The 14,450-nt window shown below is 44.9% G+C and overlaps 4 protein-coding genes across 4 annotated transcripts; 2 read left to right on the top strand and 2 right to left on the bottom strand.

Annotated features, from left to right (window-relative positions):
- Positions 1-848: 848 nt before the first annotated feature.
- On the bottom strand, positions 849-3,382 carry ANOM_007653 (fungal specific transcription factor domain-containing protein; the record flags this gene model as incomplete). Its single annotated transcript, XM_015552909.1, has 5 exons — positions 849-902; positions 953-1,027; positions 1,087-1,328; positions 1,386-2,691; positions 2,765-3,382. 5 exons carry the CDS (start codon positions 3,380-3,382, stop codon positions 849-851), a joined length of 2,295 nt encoding a protein of 764 aa, XP_015405782.1.
- A 349-nt stretch (positions 3,383-3,731) lies between these two features.
- ANOM_007652 (MFS transporter) lies at positions 3,732-5,577 on the top strand (the record flags this gene model as incomplete). Its single annotated transcript, XM_015552908.1, has 7 exons — positions 3,732-3,889; positions 3,947-4,009; positions 4,065-4,179; positions 4,229-4,546; positions 4,602-5,328; positions 5,391-5,413; positions 5,473-5,577. The coding sequence occupies 7 exons, from the start codon at positions 3,732-3,734 to the stop codon at positions 5,575-5,577; spliced, it is 1,509 nt and encodes a 502-aa protein (XP_015405783.1).
- A 793-nt stretch (positions 5,578-6,370) lies between these two features.
- ANOM_007651 (uncharacterized protein) lies at positions 6,371-8,451 on the bottom strand (the record flags this gene model as incomplete). Its single annotated transcript, XM_015552907.1, has 5 exons — positions 6,371-6,559; positions 6,634-7,686; positions 7,740-7,980; positions 8,034-8,143; positions 8,191-8,451. Coding segments are annotated over 5 exons (1,854 nt in total), but the record flags the coding sequence as incomplete, so codon positions are not given.
- A 3,905-nt stretch (positions 8,452-12,356) lies between these two features.
- ANOM_007650 (uncharacterized protein) lies at positions 12,357-13,121 on the top strand (the record flags this gene model as incomplete). Its single annotated transcript, XM_015552906.1, has 1 exon — positions 12,357-13,121. One exon carries the CDS (start codon positions 12,357-12,359, stop codon positions 13,119-13,121), a length of 765 nt encoding a protein of 254 aa, XP_015405785.1.
- Positions 13,122-14,450: the final 1,329 nt, after the last annotated feature.

Genomic DNA, 14,450 nt, shown 5'->3' with positions numbered 1-14,450 from the left:
GGTTCGGTTCGTACATTTGGCGGAAGTCTCGGAGGCCATGATGTCCAGGGTTCGCCCCACTTAGTTTATGGTTGAGGACCAGTCTAAGGAATCGAATGCAATCTCCTGGAATTGTACGCAGTAACGCACTTGTATATAACACTAGTACGGAGTATTCCTAGTCTAATTATGAGTCACAGCTACTAGAGAACTCCCAGTGCCTTGAGGGCCCACACTTACGGTGGGATGGGGGGTTCACTAATCGTCGGCTAAGCTTTACTTAGTATAGTTAAGCAATCTATGTTGGAGGACGCTGACTCTTATGTTACATCTGTTTGCTCCGGGGCACGGAGTAGTTCGTGCAGCAGTAGCTAGGTGGGTCTGTATCATTTTAGGCGACGTTGGGCTTTTTGTCTTGTGTTGTTAGTAAGAGGAAAATAAGGGATGTCGACAAGGAGAACGAAGCCCCTACAGAAGCAAAGAAGTGTCTCTAGGGCAAGGAAAAAGAGGTTCCTATTACAAAGCTAGTAGGTCCATGTAAGGAAATTGAGATAGCTGAGCCCTAAGGAGCTTAGCCTGCTGCCTAGCAACATCTCTCCATCTTCCCTCCAGCGGCTAATCTTTACATTCATTCTTCTTCTTATTATTATTCCACAGATTATACTTTTATAGAGATGGCCGGCTTGGCATAATTAAACCGTATTCAACTCTACCGAATTATTTAGGAATGAGTTGTTGTAAGCCATTACCGGCGACAGTACAATACGACTATTCTATAATAGGCCTGCAAGTCTCACCACAGTCGGACCATGCTATTATACTCATACAGGGCATTGAAATGAGCAAGACATCATATTACCACGGACTGATTAGAACGGAATGTCCAGAGCGAATTCGGACATGAATAAATCAATATCGAAGACCTTTGCAAGTTAGCATATTTAATGTATCAGATTAGTCTCAGCCAGCTTACCATGTCCATGTCCGCAGACGAGAAGCTTTTGGGCGTCGGGGCAAATGTCTCCACGTTAGGCCCTGAAGCCAAGCTCTGTTCATGCCTAGGGTCAGTACAGCATAGATATGGATGATCCATTCTACAGAACTCACATCGCTTGTTCCTTCCAAAGTATTATTACAGGGTGGTGGCGAGACCGGAAGCCCGAACTTTCCCAAACACTCTTGTAATTGACCTGGAATATCTGTTTCTACACCCTTTGATTTCACGATAGCAAACAGCAGTACAAGAAGTACATGCTCCTCCATCTCATTTTGGTTTTGTTCCCGTCTCATTGAGAGAATATAAAGGGTATCCTCGACTAATTTAAAATATTGCTGCACCAGACAAAGGTCTAGAACATCTTAGTTGAATATTCTTTTGAGGCCAAAAGGGATATATATCTGCTTACCTCGAGTCGGTGGTATGACATATGTGTCAGGGTCATCGGGCTGAGCCACCTTCAACGTCAAGCATAAGCAGATAACAGAGGTCAGGATGTCATTTCGATACCAGCGCCCAATAATGAATCGTTGTACTGGAGAGAGGTCCGGGTGCTGGTAGAGGCTGAGAATTGAGCGACAAGTGTCCAGAACCTGTTCCTTAGGATGAAGGTCTGATTTGAAAAGATCTGCTAATATGTAATGAAGAAATGCGCTTTGGTGAGTGAGACATGTCATAGCGTGCTGACGCTGATCATAAGTGCCTTGATCGAAGAATTGACGATTTGATAGTCCGTGTGGGGCTTTTGAAAGAAGTCGATTGCGTAGACCACAGGATGCGCAGTGCTCTCCTGGTAATTCTGCTAGTCCGATGTCATTATGCTTTGAATTGGCCAAGCGCAGGCGTAGTCCTAATGATTCTGATACTGCATGCTGGAGGGACGTATCGGTGGCAGATACTTTAACATCAGGCGTTGGTAAACGTGTCATATTAGCCGACAGGTCTCGATCGTTGATATCTAATGGGCGGCGTATATTGTATTGGGCTTGAAGAAATGGCTCTTGCACGCTGGCATGTCTTGAGACATGTAGATACAGCTCTAGGGCTGTTGTCCACAATCTCCTGCGCATTTCGGCGTCAAAGATGGACATATGCCCGCCGACCAATTCTGACTCCCGATGAAACCCCATGATAAGGCAGGTTTGCACCAGTTGTCCCGCTAGCTTCCAGGCAACCGTTGCCTTTGATCCATCGGTGATGCGAGCCACGACAAGCAAGCATTGTGTTTGAACATGATCAAGGGACGGTCGACCCTCTGATGATCTGCAGTGTGAGAACAGCTCAGCCAGCTGTAAACCCTGAGATTCTATGTATCGAAGCCATTCTGGAGAGACATCTTTTGAAATGCTTTCAGGATTGGGGTGCGCGAGCAGCCCGAGGCGAAGAATGATGACTAAATTTGCGACCCAGGAAAGGCTCAATGACCCTGGGGAGCGCCAAAAGGCTTCGAACTCCTCTTTGAAAGATGGAATATGGATCACACGGTGTATCTTCTCGAAGTTCTCAAAGTAGGCATCTAGCAGAGCGCTGGCAACTGTCTTGGAAGGGATAATAGCACGAAGCGCAGTATCGAGTGATAATGAAGGGACTAATGATGATAACGGCTCGGGTTTCTGCTTCTTGGCACGTTCTCGGATGCCCATGAACACTTGATTGATCATATAGCAGATGGGGTGACTGTTAGGTCGATGCCGGAGCAAATAGATTTCTGGGAACTGAGTATGATTGAGTGAATCTCTTAGTCACATTCTCATTTCTTGCAACCCAATCTACCATCATAATACTCACTAGATAAATTAAGCCCGTCCAATGCCGGCTGGAGACGAATTCAGTCTTACGCCCATTCTTCCCTCTTAGATAGCCTTCTGCCTCGAATATCTTGGGGATCTTGATGGGCACATTAGAAGGGGATGCTGTAATGCTGGTATTTGCTGGACGGTATTGCGGTTGGGGGTGTGTAGGTTGCGTTTGGGGCAGTGGTTCAGTGGCATTCTGGCTTGACAGGAGTGGCAGGTAGGTGTTCAAAAGACTTTCCACTTTGCTAACACGTGCAGTTAAGTCCTCCAGTGCCGGAGTGAGACTCGGAGGGTCTGGCAAAGGCAATTCTTGCGATATTGACGGGACTGTTGAGGGAAACGATACATTCTTTTCGCTTGGGTCTCTCGGCTGTTGGGTCGTGGGCGTATCCAAGTCGTCTATGTAGTGGCATGAACATTTATTCTTCGTGCATTCCCCACACGGAAGTCTGCGGTCACAGCGAGACCTGCGTCGCCGGCATTCGGCGCACGAGTTAATTTGTCGCCGTCTTTTCTTTCTTGGTGGAGCGTCGCCTTGTCCAGACTGTCGGGTTTTTGACGGAGACCTTTCAGGCTCCGGCAATCTATGGTGAGAGGCAGACTCGCTCATGATTACAGCATGCAGTGGCGCTTCAGCTTGTAATTCCACCCTTACCAGAGGAATTAAACCATGCCTCTTGGAAAAGATGCAGGGGTGAGTCGAGGCACAGAGGGCGGCGAGGTCGTATATACGTCGCCGAACCCACTGCGGTCGCAATTACGCCGGAATTACGGGGTAAATACGGGACTCGGCCTCTTGCAAGCTGATAGGCTGCTGCATTCCTATACTATAAATTCTAATGCCCTACATTCTCGTCCAGGTTGACATATGTGATTTTTTGTTTGTTTATACCTCGATAATAATACCTTTCCCTTCTATACAAGAATTAACTTAACATACGATGCACGGTCCTGAGGTCATGAAGACTGAAAGTCGACCTGATGCCGAGGAAGGTGGCCTGTTAACTGCAGACGGAACAAAACCCGGATCGTATACTCTCGAAGATTCGTTTCCAGAAAGCAATTTGGAGAAGGGTATAGTGGGCTGGGATGGCCAAAAAGATCCCAAGAATCCCAGGTAGCTTGGCTTTCACCGCAGACCATGAATCGAAAGCTGACCCGTCTCTGATGGTAGAAACTTTTCCAAGGGTCGAAAGTGGTCGATCCTAGGTTTTGTCAGTCTCATGTCTTTCCTTAGGTGGGAATCACGACTACACCTCCATTTCTGGCATTTTCGTTTAACCTCATATTAGTCCCCTTGCATCATCCATGTTCGCACCGGGCGTTCAGTTCATGGATGCGTCCTTTCACAACGAGTCCGAGGTCTTGAGCTCATTGGTCGTCAGCATCTTCTTACTTGGCTACGTTGTTAGTATCTCAGCTGGATCCGGGCTATTCCCTCTCTGATATAGCATAGTTTGGTCCTCTTGTCCTTTCGCCGCTCAGTGAAATATATGGCCGACGCCTGGTTCTCTTCACCGCAAACTCAATATTCGTCGTTTGGCAGATTGGCTGTGCCAAAGCGCCAAGCTTGGCATCCCTCATTGTCTTCCGATTGTTGGCTGGCATAGGTGGCTCTGGATGTCTTACGATAGGGGGTGGCATTATAGGTGACCTCTTCGCCCCAACCGAACGAGGGGCAGCCATGGCTGCGTTTAGTATCGGACCCTTGGTAGGTCCAGTCATTGGCCCCATTGCAGGGGGGTTTTTATCTCAGCAGGTCAGCTGGAGATGGGTATGTTAAGCAAACTTCACTCTTGTCCTATCAATGAATACTAAAGCGCTAGCAGGTTTTCTGGGTGTTACTCATCGCTTCAGGGACTGCGACGCTGGGCATCGAAGTCTTTAACACTGAGACAAACCCTGAAGTTATTATACAAAAGAAGACTAAGCTTCTCGCCAAACAAACGAACAGGCCCGACCTCCGCAGCTGCTATGAGCAGGGTGTATCTCTAACGAGCTTTGAGATCATCAAACGAGGCATCTTAGTGCCGATCACACTACTCTTCGCCACCCCGATCAGCTTCATCCTGTCCCTTTATATGTCTCTCGTCTATGGACTGCTTTACCTGCTCTTTACCACCATCACCGGCATTTACGAGGTCACATATGGCTGGTCACCCGAGTTATGTGGCCTGGCATATTTAGGAATCGGCCTGGGATTCTTCGTTGGGCTCGGGATTGTGGCAAAGTCCAACGACAAGACAGTAGTGACCCTCACGCGTAGCAACGACGGGGTATATGAGCCCGAGATGCGTCTTGCCGCGTGTGGTATCTTCGCTTTGTTCATCCCCATTTCATTTTTCTGGTACGGGTGGGCGGTTGAAAAGCATGCACATTGGGTCGTTCCTATTATCGGGATGATCCCGTTCGGTTTTGGCATGATTGGCGTTTTCATCCCAATTCAAACGTACATGGTTGACGCCTTTCCCAAATACGCTGCTTCTGCAGTAGCTGCTCTGACGGCCATGCGTTCATTGTTTGGGGCGTTTCTTCCTTTGGCTGGACCGCAGATGTGTAAGAGATTTCGTTTCTTCGTCTGCTTGGAAGCTGAAGAGGCTAATAGGATTCAATTGCAGACACAACGCTGGGGTATGGCTGGGTAAGTAGTGGAAAGTCTTAGGTCCCTGTGCTTACTGTTGATGCTAATATTTGGAGTAGGGAAACTCGCTTTTGGGTTTTATATCCGTGGCGCTCCTTCCAGTTCCATATTTGATATACAAGTTTGGTGGATATCTGAGAAAAAAGCACCCGTTGAATCTGTGAGCTCCTGTATTGCAGGGCGTATCACCTAAGATCTAGAGGTAGCAGGAAAGCAGACATGATACTCACCATTCATAATGAGCGAGGACAGGTCATCTTCGGGGTAGACAAATGAAGTATCTATACAAAACGAACCCAGGCCGTAGAGTTCATCTAGACTTCGTTTAACTGGCTACACTGGTGTTCTTATATACATTCGAAATTGTCTCTATAGTAGGATAAGATATTTTAATACAAGGCTAACTTCTTAATTAAAATGTAGTATGTTTCTACTGAAGTAGGATTAGAAACAGATTACTATGATACATTGATTGCCCAGGTCCTTGATGTTGTAAGTATATTAATAGGTGCAAGTGCTGCCATTTCGAGCTAGTTCGCTAACTATATAGTATTCAGAGATGCAGTATTGATCTCGAAGATAGAATGATTTCAAATACACAGTTGCACAGAAGGCGGTATGGTATGTTGAATACCATTTCACAGCAGGATAAGACTGTGACGTCTGTCTTTTCCCACATTGGGGTCTTTAAAGCTTTTTCAGATTTCTCTCCAAAAACTCTCAAAACATTGAATAAAATAGTAAGAATCAAAACTTCGGAAGGAATTAGCATACCCTTTGATTTGCCATCCTACATCGGAAGTCAGAAAATCTTTTTTGATCAACGACTGTCCGCCATCAGCAATTGGGAATAAATTGGACGACTTGAAGACCTTGGAAGAACCCTTATGGGAGTTCATAGAAAAGCCGTGTGCTTGTCGCATCGGATAATTGAATCTGGAGGAAATGTGTAGCTCATCACGGAAAGTGGATTCCGAGAGCCAATATGGGCAGACGGATCACACTCTTCTTTCTTGGGTGGGAACTCATGTGGTAGGCCCAGTACGTGCCCAAGTTCATGTAAAAGAACGTAATATAGGGAGCCGACAATGCAGGGCTCACGGGAAATTTCTGGTAGACGAAAAGAGTGTTGAGGTCGTTGGTCAGCTACATTGCCGTTTTCAGCAGTACCGTACACGTCCCCATCCCTTATCCCAACAACTTCACATCCTCAGACGTACTAGGTTATGTCTGTCCAGTTGGTTGCGTATATATGTGAGGCTATTATCTGTCCATTCGATTTCGTCGTGTCCGGCCGGGAGCCGTCTCTTAAACCCGCTCAATGCATCACAGCAGAGCGCTTCAGCATCGGCTAGGTTCCCTTTCTTTTGGAGTACATGGGCAAGATCCCTCATTGTGGCCAACGTGTCAAGGCTCACATCGCCGTTCTTCTCCTTTCGCTTTTCCAACAGGTCCCTATACAAGATCTCCGATTCGTCATTGGCCCCTAGACTTTGGAGGACGAACGCAAGTTGGCCTTGGATATAGAGCGTCCTTTCGTTCATTGGCCCCAACTCTATCTTCATTTTCTCGAATGTAGGCTCCAAGAACGATTGTGAGTCATTCCATCTTTTGAGATCTCGGAACAGATCACCTAAACTAGCTTGACATTCTAGAATTGCATGCATATTGCCGCTCCTTTTGCTTATTTCTAATATATCTCTGAGCTCGCGTTCAGCCATATCATGTCTACCACTCTCGTAAAGGTTCACCGCTTGCTGTCTGCGCGCGTCGAGAACGGCGTGATCATTTTCCCTGCCGGTGAGAGCTTTCCAACCAGTTATGGCGCGTTCGTACAATTGCTCTGATTCTGAGTATCGGCCCAAACGTTGTAAAGCGAATGCCCTGTTGTAGGCCGCATCAATCGCAGCTGGGTTGTTTGGGCCCAAGTTAGAGTTATTATCACATAGTTGTAGTATTCGATTATTCAACTCCTCGGATATTTCGTACTTTTTATGGCCTGCGTACCAAAAGGCGAGTTGCTCTGCTCGTCGCAAAAATTGGGCTTCCTCCAGGGGAGGAGAATTGCTTAGGCTCTGAAGCATTTCGTTCTTCCTTGTTTCCTCCTCTGTGTCCATTATATTATCCATCATGAGCTCCAGGTGTCCGATGAACTGCTTGTAGCCTGGGTTCTCTGGACCTGGAAACTTGCAAATTGTTGAATGATCGCGATCGATGTCAATTTCTGTCTCGCGTTGGGGAAGATCCAGTACAGCGCTCGTTTTGCCAACAATCTAGACAAACTGCATTAGCTCACGAGGGAATAATCTACGGAGGTCACACATACTATACCGTATGGCTTCATTGACCTAGTTTCATAAACTGATATGATATTAAATTGGTTAAGCTTCGCTTCAAAAAGACGAGAGAGTGTATCTGCCAAAGCGCTGTCTCTTTGAAGTAACTCAGGCAGGGAATTTCTCCCCTCTCGTTGAATAGCCCTAACTATATCCGCGCAAATGAAGCCGACCCCAACTGCGTCACCTGTCGCTCCACGGTGGGGTGTAGCAAAGAAGACAAGACCGCGACTGTTGAGGTGTGAACAGCGAACAAACCATACCAATGGCCATTTGATACGTACGTGGATTTAATGGCTTCTCGAAATTTGGGGTCGTCTAGTAGAAGGGCCTGCTTCACCACAAGGCCACCGAGGCTGTGGCAGATGAATATAAGCGGTCGTTCTGGTGATTCCTAACAGCTTTGTTAGACCCAAAGGCAATTTATCAAACCAACACTACCTTTCGCTTCAAAATCAACAAATTCATGAGCGTAGTTGCATGATCTTTGACACCAGCAATTGCCGAATTCCACGTAATGCTGGAATTATACGCAAATAGCAAGACGCGGACATTCGGTACAGAGGATGGTAAGAGGTCGCCTGGCCAAAATATTCTTTCTCGGTTTACGTCTGCTGTCCATGCATTCCGGGCATAGCTAGCCTCTCCTTTTACGTTTAATCCGTGAACAAAAATGATGCTTTCACAGTCAGAGCCACCACATCTTCATGGGAAATAGACTCACTCAAATCGAGCGTTCTTATTGTCTTTGATAATCTCCAGGTTGGGCTGCATTGCATATATGTCGTGGATTTTCAAAGGATTCCATTTCGTCATTGGGATTATACCGAGAGCAAGCCCACCTACTACCAAAAATACTTTTCTAGAGTAATTTCGAATGAAGTCCATGGAGAATTCAAAAGTACAGGACAACTGAAATAAAGAATATAATAGAAACAGACATGAAGTAAGAATTGTATACAGAGTGGCTTTGGAGTGTTGAGGAGTCTTGCGTAGACTAGCAGACTATGATCATATTGCTCGGTCACCATTGTGTCAGCGATGTCTACACCTAGGCCATTGCTACTCATACCACCCTCGATGTAAACGTCATGGATACATTAGAGGTAGCAAGTAACTAATATTCCGCTACCGACGTGATCCCAAGCTCTCACAGACTCTAACTTGGCCTCATGGTTCACAGAAATGGAAAAAGAGCTCCCACGGAACCACAGTTACGATTAACAGCTGCTGTGGAGTCTATAGATAGGAGTTGAGACTCTTACTTTATGACGAGGATAGAATTAAGATATTTATAAACCCACTGGTACGCTTGCCCATCGACTTATAGTTGACCTAAGTTTATTAACCTAATTAATTTCTATTATTTAATCATAACACATTTCTCATTTCTAATATTGGTCAAGCTTTTATTACTGGAGACGGCGGTTCCATAAGGCTGAGGCCAGGGCAGCCGGGGCAGTCAATTAAGGCAGTCTGGTCCACATAGAACTATGGCGTGATCTTAAAACTTGTTAATATATCATGGTTCACGTTCTTCCTGCCCCAAATTAAATCTGGCTAAACTGTATAACCTATAGTGTAGTATATTGGACGCCCCCCTCTAAATCAGTATGTGGTAAGACCATTTTACAACGTAGGCAAGACAGTTGAATATCAAGAGACACAAGCAAGTACCCCGGGAACATATTTGAATCATAGCCTATTTCAAGACTGCCACAAAGCTGGATAGAACCCGAACCACCCCCCTTTCCAAACCAAAGAACTAGGTCCATGCAAGTGGCAATATCGATAAGTGGAGACTCGCCAACGCTTTATTTTGGCGGACTGTGGGCATACCAAGGATCCCACGACTATGCTAGGCTAGAATACATTACGCCGTTGTCGCTTGCGGCGACGTTTTCTGTGCCAAGCAATTCCACGAGCAGCTACAGCAATAGAAGCAGTTGTGTTTCCTGTATTATACATATACGACAGATGCAAAAGGATTTGGTCCAGAGAAGAGGCACATAGTTTTGTCTTGACATCACGATATTGCCACTATGTTGGGCAATTGGCAGATAGCTCCTTCCAGGCATTGGAGTTGTGGCAAAAGTTATGAGAAGTCACTATAGCTTGCCCCAAGGGGAATGGCTCGCCTTTTCACAGTAATGTGATCTCGATGCTATAGTTCTGTTGAGATAACCCCATTACGTCTGTTCATAACTACAATCAACATTACCACTGAGAAATGTCAGTAGCGTTGGTCTTTATAACTATTTAATTCGTCCACCAAATTAAATTTTTATCGAGCGCAAGGGTAGAAGATGAACCCGAAGAAACACATGGATAGATGGCTGACCGCTGCGAGGAGAAATTATTCAGACTTTCTACTTAATCAGTACTCAGTAAAGTGATAACGGCTTTCAGAATTTCACGCTGGAGTGATACTCAAGTGACACTGAACTGCCAGTTGAATGTGCCATTAAAGATTGTCGGTATTTTATGGAAAAGAGAAATACTTAGCTAGTTGGACGTAGTCTGTTGAAGTACTCAGATAGCTCAATCTAGACTGTTATTATGTAAAGTTAGCAGTAGAGAACAGTTGAGGTAGTATAATCGTTTGCAGCTGTTTAGACCAAGAAGTTTGTACCAATCTACGTACAGGTAGATGCTGTGGAAGGGAAGCCCAAATTAAATAAGTCAAGGTTTTATGCTAAAAATTGGAGAGCTAGATTAGTTGAATTCATTTTGAAATTGTTACTCCTAAACTCTGCCTCCTGAGGATGTATAAGCTTAACTAGCAGAGTTAAAACTGTCTAGAAAGTTCGATGGCAGACAGAAAGCCTAATTTTAATAAAGAATCAGCCTTTTTCTGGCCTGCAAGAAATCGACCAAATATAACCCCACGCTGAAATGGTTCTAATTCACATCAAGTGGTCCTGTTAGAATTAGTAGACATTAAGGGAGTGCGAGGGATGATACAAGTGGTTGACAATATGAAGTATAATATTTGGTTGTGAGTCGCCTAGCGCAGATTTATGGGGACTTTTGTTTCAGGCTTCCTTTGTTCAGTAAAGATTAGGTCTAGAACTATCCATTGTCTTCTGAAGCTTTCAACAAAGCATTACTTAAGAAAGAATTTGTTGATTTTGCCAATCAATAAAAGCACGAACAACAAGTCAGCTAGCAAATCTGGCCTGAGCCGTCGCATGCAGGATCAAGGATCAGTATGGCAGATAATAGGTCTACCAAACGGCAGTAACGTGGTCCACTCGAGACCGCGTCCTGCATTATTGTTTCTCGTGGTCTAGATAACCTGACCGCCATGCTATTGAAGCCCCACTGATATCACCATCGATTATTAGAGCAGATAGTTAGATGTAGTCGATCAAGTTCTGGAACCCTCAGACGCTGTGCTTGGCGAGGAATTCGAAAATCGAGATTCGCTGCGAAAAAGATGATTTAGGTTTAATGTCAGTCTTCGTTGCAAACGGACGGATTTCCGACCTGGACGCCGATGGACCATGGTACCTCTTCGGTTACGATTCTGATTACGTGAAGCCCAGGAAGAAATCGTGTCACGCCATATACTAAGAACATGTCGATGCTTTTTTCATATGTGCACTACAAGTCCATGCGTAGATAGCCGGTCTCTTTATATAGGAAATCCATGGCATTATTGGCCAGTACCCAGTGTATTCAATCAACAATTATACATAACACTTATACCTGTGACGGCGCAGTTCCTATACAGGCCACAGAGTTGGTGAATACCAGCGAGTAATAATGTGATTCTGTCTTGGGTTCTACTAGAGATAGGCAATACCCCACGAGCGAGGCTATGTGGGATATACCATTCTTCAAGCGATGCTCTCGTATTAGAGCTACCATTTAGATCTATTTGTCTATATTGGCTTGGGCCGTTCAAATACCTCCGTCTTTGTAGGAGGCATTTGGAAGGCTTGGCAGTCGATCACCGGGACGTCCCAAGTTTATCCATACAACTTTATTTTGATTCTAGGTTACCTTTACGGTGGGGCCATGAGAGCTGGTGATGTTTACCAGCCAATGGATGCTTCTCTTGTGTTCAAGCCTAGGCAATCCATTTCTGATATATTGGCATCTTTTCAGACTTCGTTATAGAACTTTCTAATGGCCTAGGTCTTTCAGGTTCTAGAGCCATTGAGCTGTGTAACCTGAGCAGACCCTTTACCTTTATTCGCCGCATTTTAGTCCGTGTCGGTGACAAACTAATACTTTTGCAGACAGGCTGAAGAGGAAATTCCGGTACGACTATGTATTTCCCATCGCTAAGGCCATACCGGGATATCAAGGTTAAGCCGACGTTGATCTAGAACCACCGCTCTACGAGGTTCTGGCCCTGTTTTCTATAATGGCATTATCAGAAGAGATGATGATGATGAAATCGGGCTTCTTGCCGGCCCATTCATTGGTTTGAAAGTGGTATGCATATATTAAGGTATCCAGCGTGAAGATATATAAACTGTTCCTCGAGCGAGACCCGCCCCTAAAATTGAACAATCAAGTTTTACTTTGCCGTACTTGATCAAAGTTCAAATGCACATCCTACTCCAGAATTAAGACAATCATAACCAGCGAGAACCATGGCTTCAAATCAAGCTAGGCACTCTACGTTTAGAAGGACTGTATTCGTTAGTCAACTGGAGAAAGCCAAGGAAAAGAAACATCCTTTGAGCACTATCCCCGTAACAGAAACTGGCAAGCCGAGCGACACACCTTATGAGCCTGAAAAAGACAAACCTGGAGAAAAAGTATATTCCTGTGCGACTGAAAAGAAGAGGGCAGTGAACACGGGTTTAGCGTCTTTGCGAGTTGGGGCTGGACAATACTCTGACCGCTGGGCATTTGGCTCCACAATCAATTTTGCTGCTTTCGCAGAGGGATATCCCGAGAAGAGATATGCTCTACTAGCCGCAAAGGCGCTCGACATGGCAGCCCAGGAGTGGAATAACGTGAAGTTAGGTGTACAATTCAAGCGGGTTTCAAACCTCGAAGACGCTGCATTCGTTCTTGCGTATGGAGGTGATAATGGGGATACTCTCGCCCAAGCATTTTTCCCAAATGGTAAAGATCTCAACACGCTTAATGTTTACCAGAGGGCGTTCGAAGGGGAAAATATTAAGATGTTGAAGAATATCTTCCTACATGAGCTTGGACATGTGTTAGGCTTGCGTCACGAATTTGCGGCCGAGCGTGAGGCAGGAGTTCGATCTTCTCAGATCGGCACGGCAAATCCCAAGTCTGTCATGAGCTACACATTTCCTCCTGAGATCCAGGAAAGTGACGCAGAATATGCCCGGCAATTCTACAGCTTGCTTCCCATCAGAGACTTTGAGCCGGACAATTAATTCAAGAAGAAATTAATTGTCTTTCTTCAAGAGGTTTCAGCTGTGGAAACATAACATCTACTTTTCAGTCCTGGTACTTTATTTGTTTGTCTTCTGGGTAAAAAATGTTCAACACGTGATTCTTGTCAAAAAAATTGGCCACGTCCATCATTTATTTGTTGATTATGTAACGAAAAGTCCGGAAATACCGACAATGTAAACACAATTGTGATTGGAATATTGAACTATTTTCGTTGATCAGAGTGTTGGCCTCACTAGCTAGGTGGTATGTTTTGGCTTGGTTCAAAGCAGAATGTACAGTGCCGCCGCCCAAAGGTTGTTTTGATTAATCGGGTTGCCGCGCAACCCAACCACCCCTCCACAAAAAGATGTATATCTTACAACGCAAAACGGATTATATTGATTTCGGTATATTGCATGCAAAATAAATGGCAAACAATTATAAATCAAATTGCCTAGTCCTTGGTATTCCGCCCTATTGCTTCTGCAACAGCCTCAACCCGAATAGTTCATACCTCTTGTCAGTGTACTGTATATTGAATATCTTGACTGATTACGACCCATGACAGCTGTGCCGTCTCCCATAAGATGTCATCCCTCTTAACATTTGATCCCTTGCAGTTTTCAATGGTGGGGACCATGTAGTAGATACCTTCTCCAAGTGGAAAATTACATGTGTTCAATGGGGTTTGGATTAGGCAAATATGGTGGCTAACTTATTCTATGGAGAGAATTATATAATCTTGCAACCATAAGTTACAGTAATCTCTATGATTACTTAAATAGGAACATGCTTATGTATGAAACTAAGACTCGGTTCCTAAATACTAGGTATTATTTCGTTCAATTAAGCTATATAGGAAGTTATGATGACTCGGAAATGGCTTTGTTTGAAGCGCTCCTGCTACGTAGGGTCGACAAGGCCGATTTGGTACATTTATAGAAAGAACTCTCTCCTCATATAGCCCGTGATCGTAAACAATTAGTTTGAAATTGATGAATTCCACACACATGGCCACACACATGGTCTGCGCAAAGAGCTTCACATCACATGGCAATCAAACAGCTCTTGAGCAACTGTGTCCTCCAGCAAACAGTTTACCGCTGCTATGACAAGCCTATCAATTAAAGCATAAGCACCCGTATAGATGAGAAAGCTCACAAGCTCAGCTGTTCCATTTTAACGGATAGTAACTCTTCTAGGGAAAACCTCTTTGCATAATTGTATCCCTGTATATGTGTGCGAGTAAATGCTTTCTTGAGATTTGGATTACAACCTATTCTATGCGTCTCACAAGCCCTTGTCAATGATGTGGGCGAAATACAAAA

Source organism: Aspergillus nomiae (genome assembly GCF_001204775.2).
Source record: "Aspergillus nomiae NRRL 13137 chromosome Unknown contig00184, whole genome shotgun sequence".
NCBI lineage: Eukaryota > Fungi > Ascomycota > Eurotiomycetes > Eurotiales > Aspergillaceae > Aspergillus > Aspergillus nomiae.
Note: the sequence above shows the minus strand (reverse complement) of the source record. Positions and strands in the feature narration are given on the sequence as shown.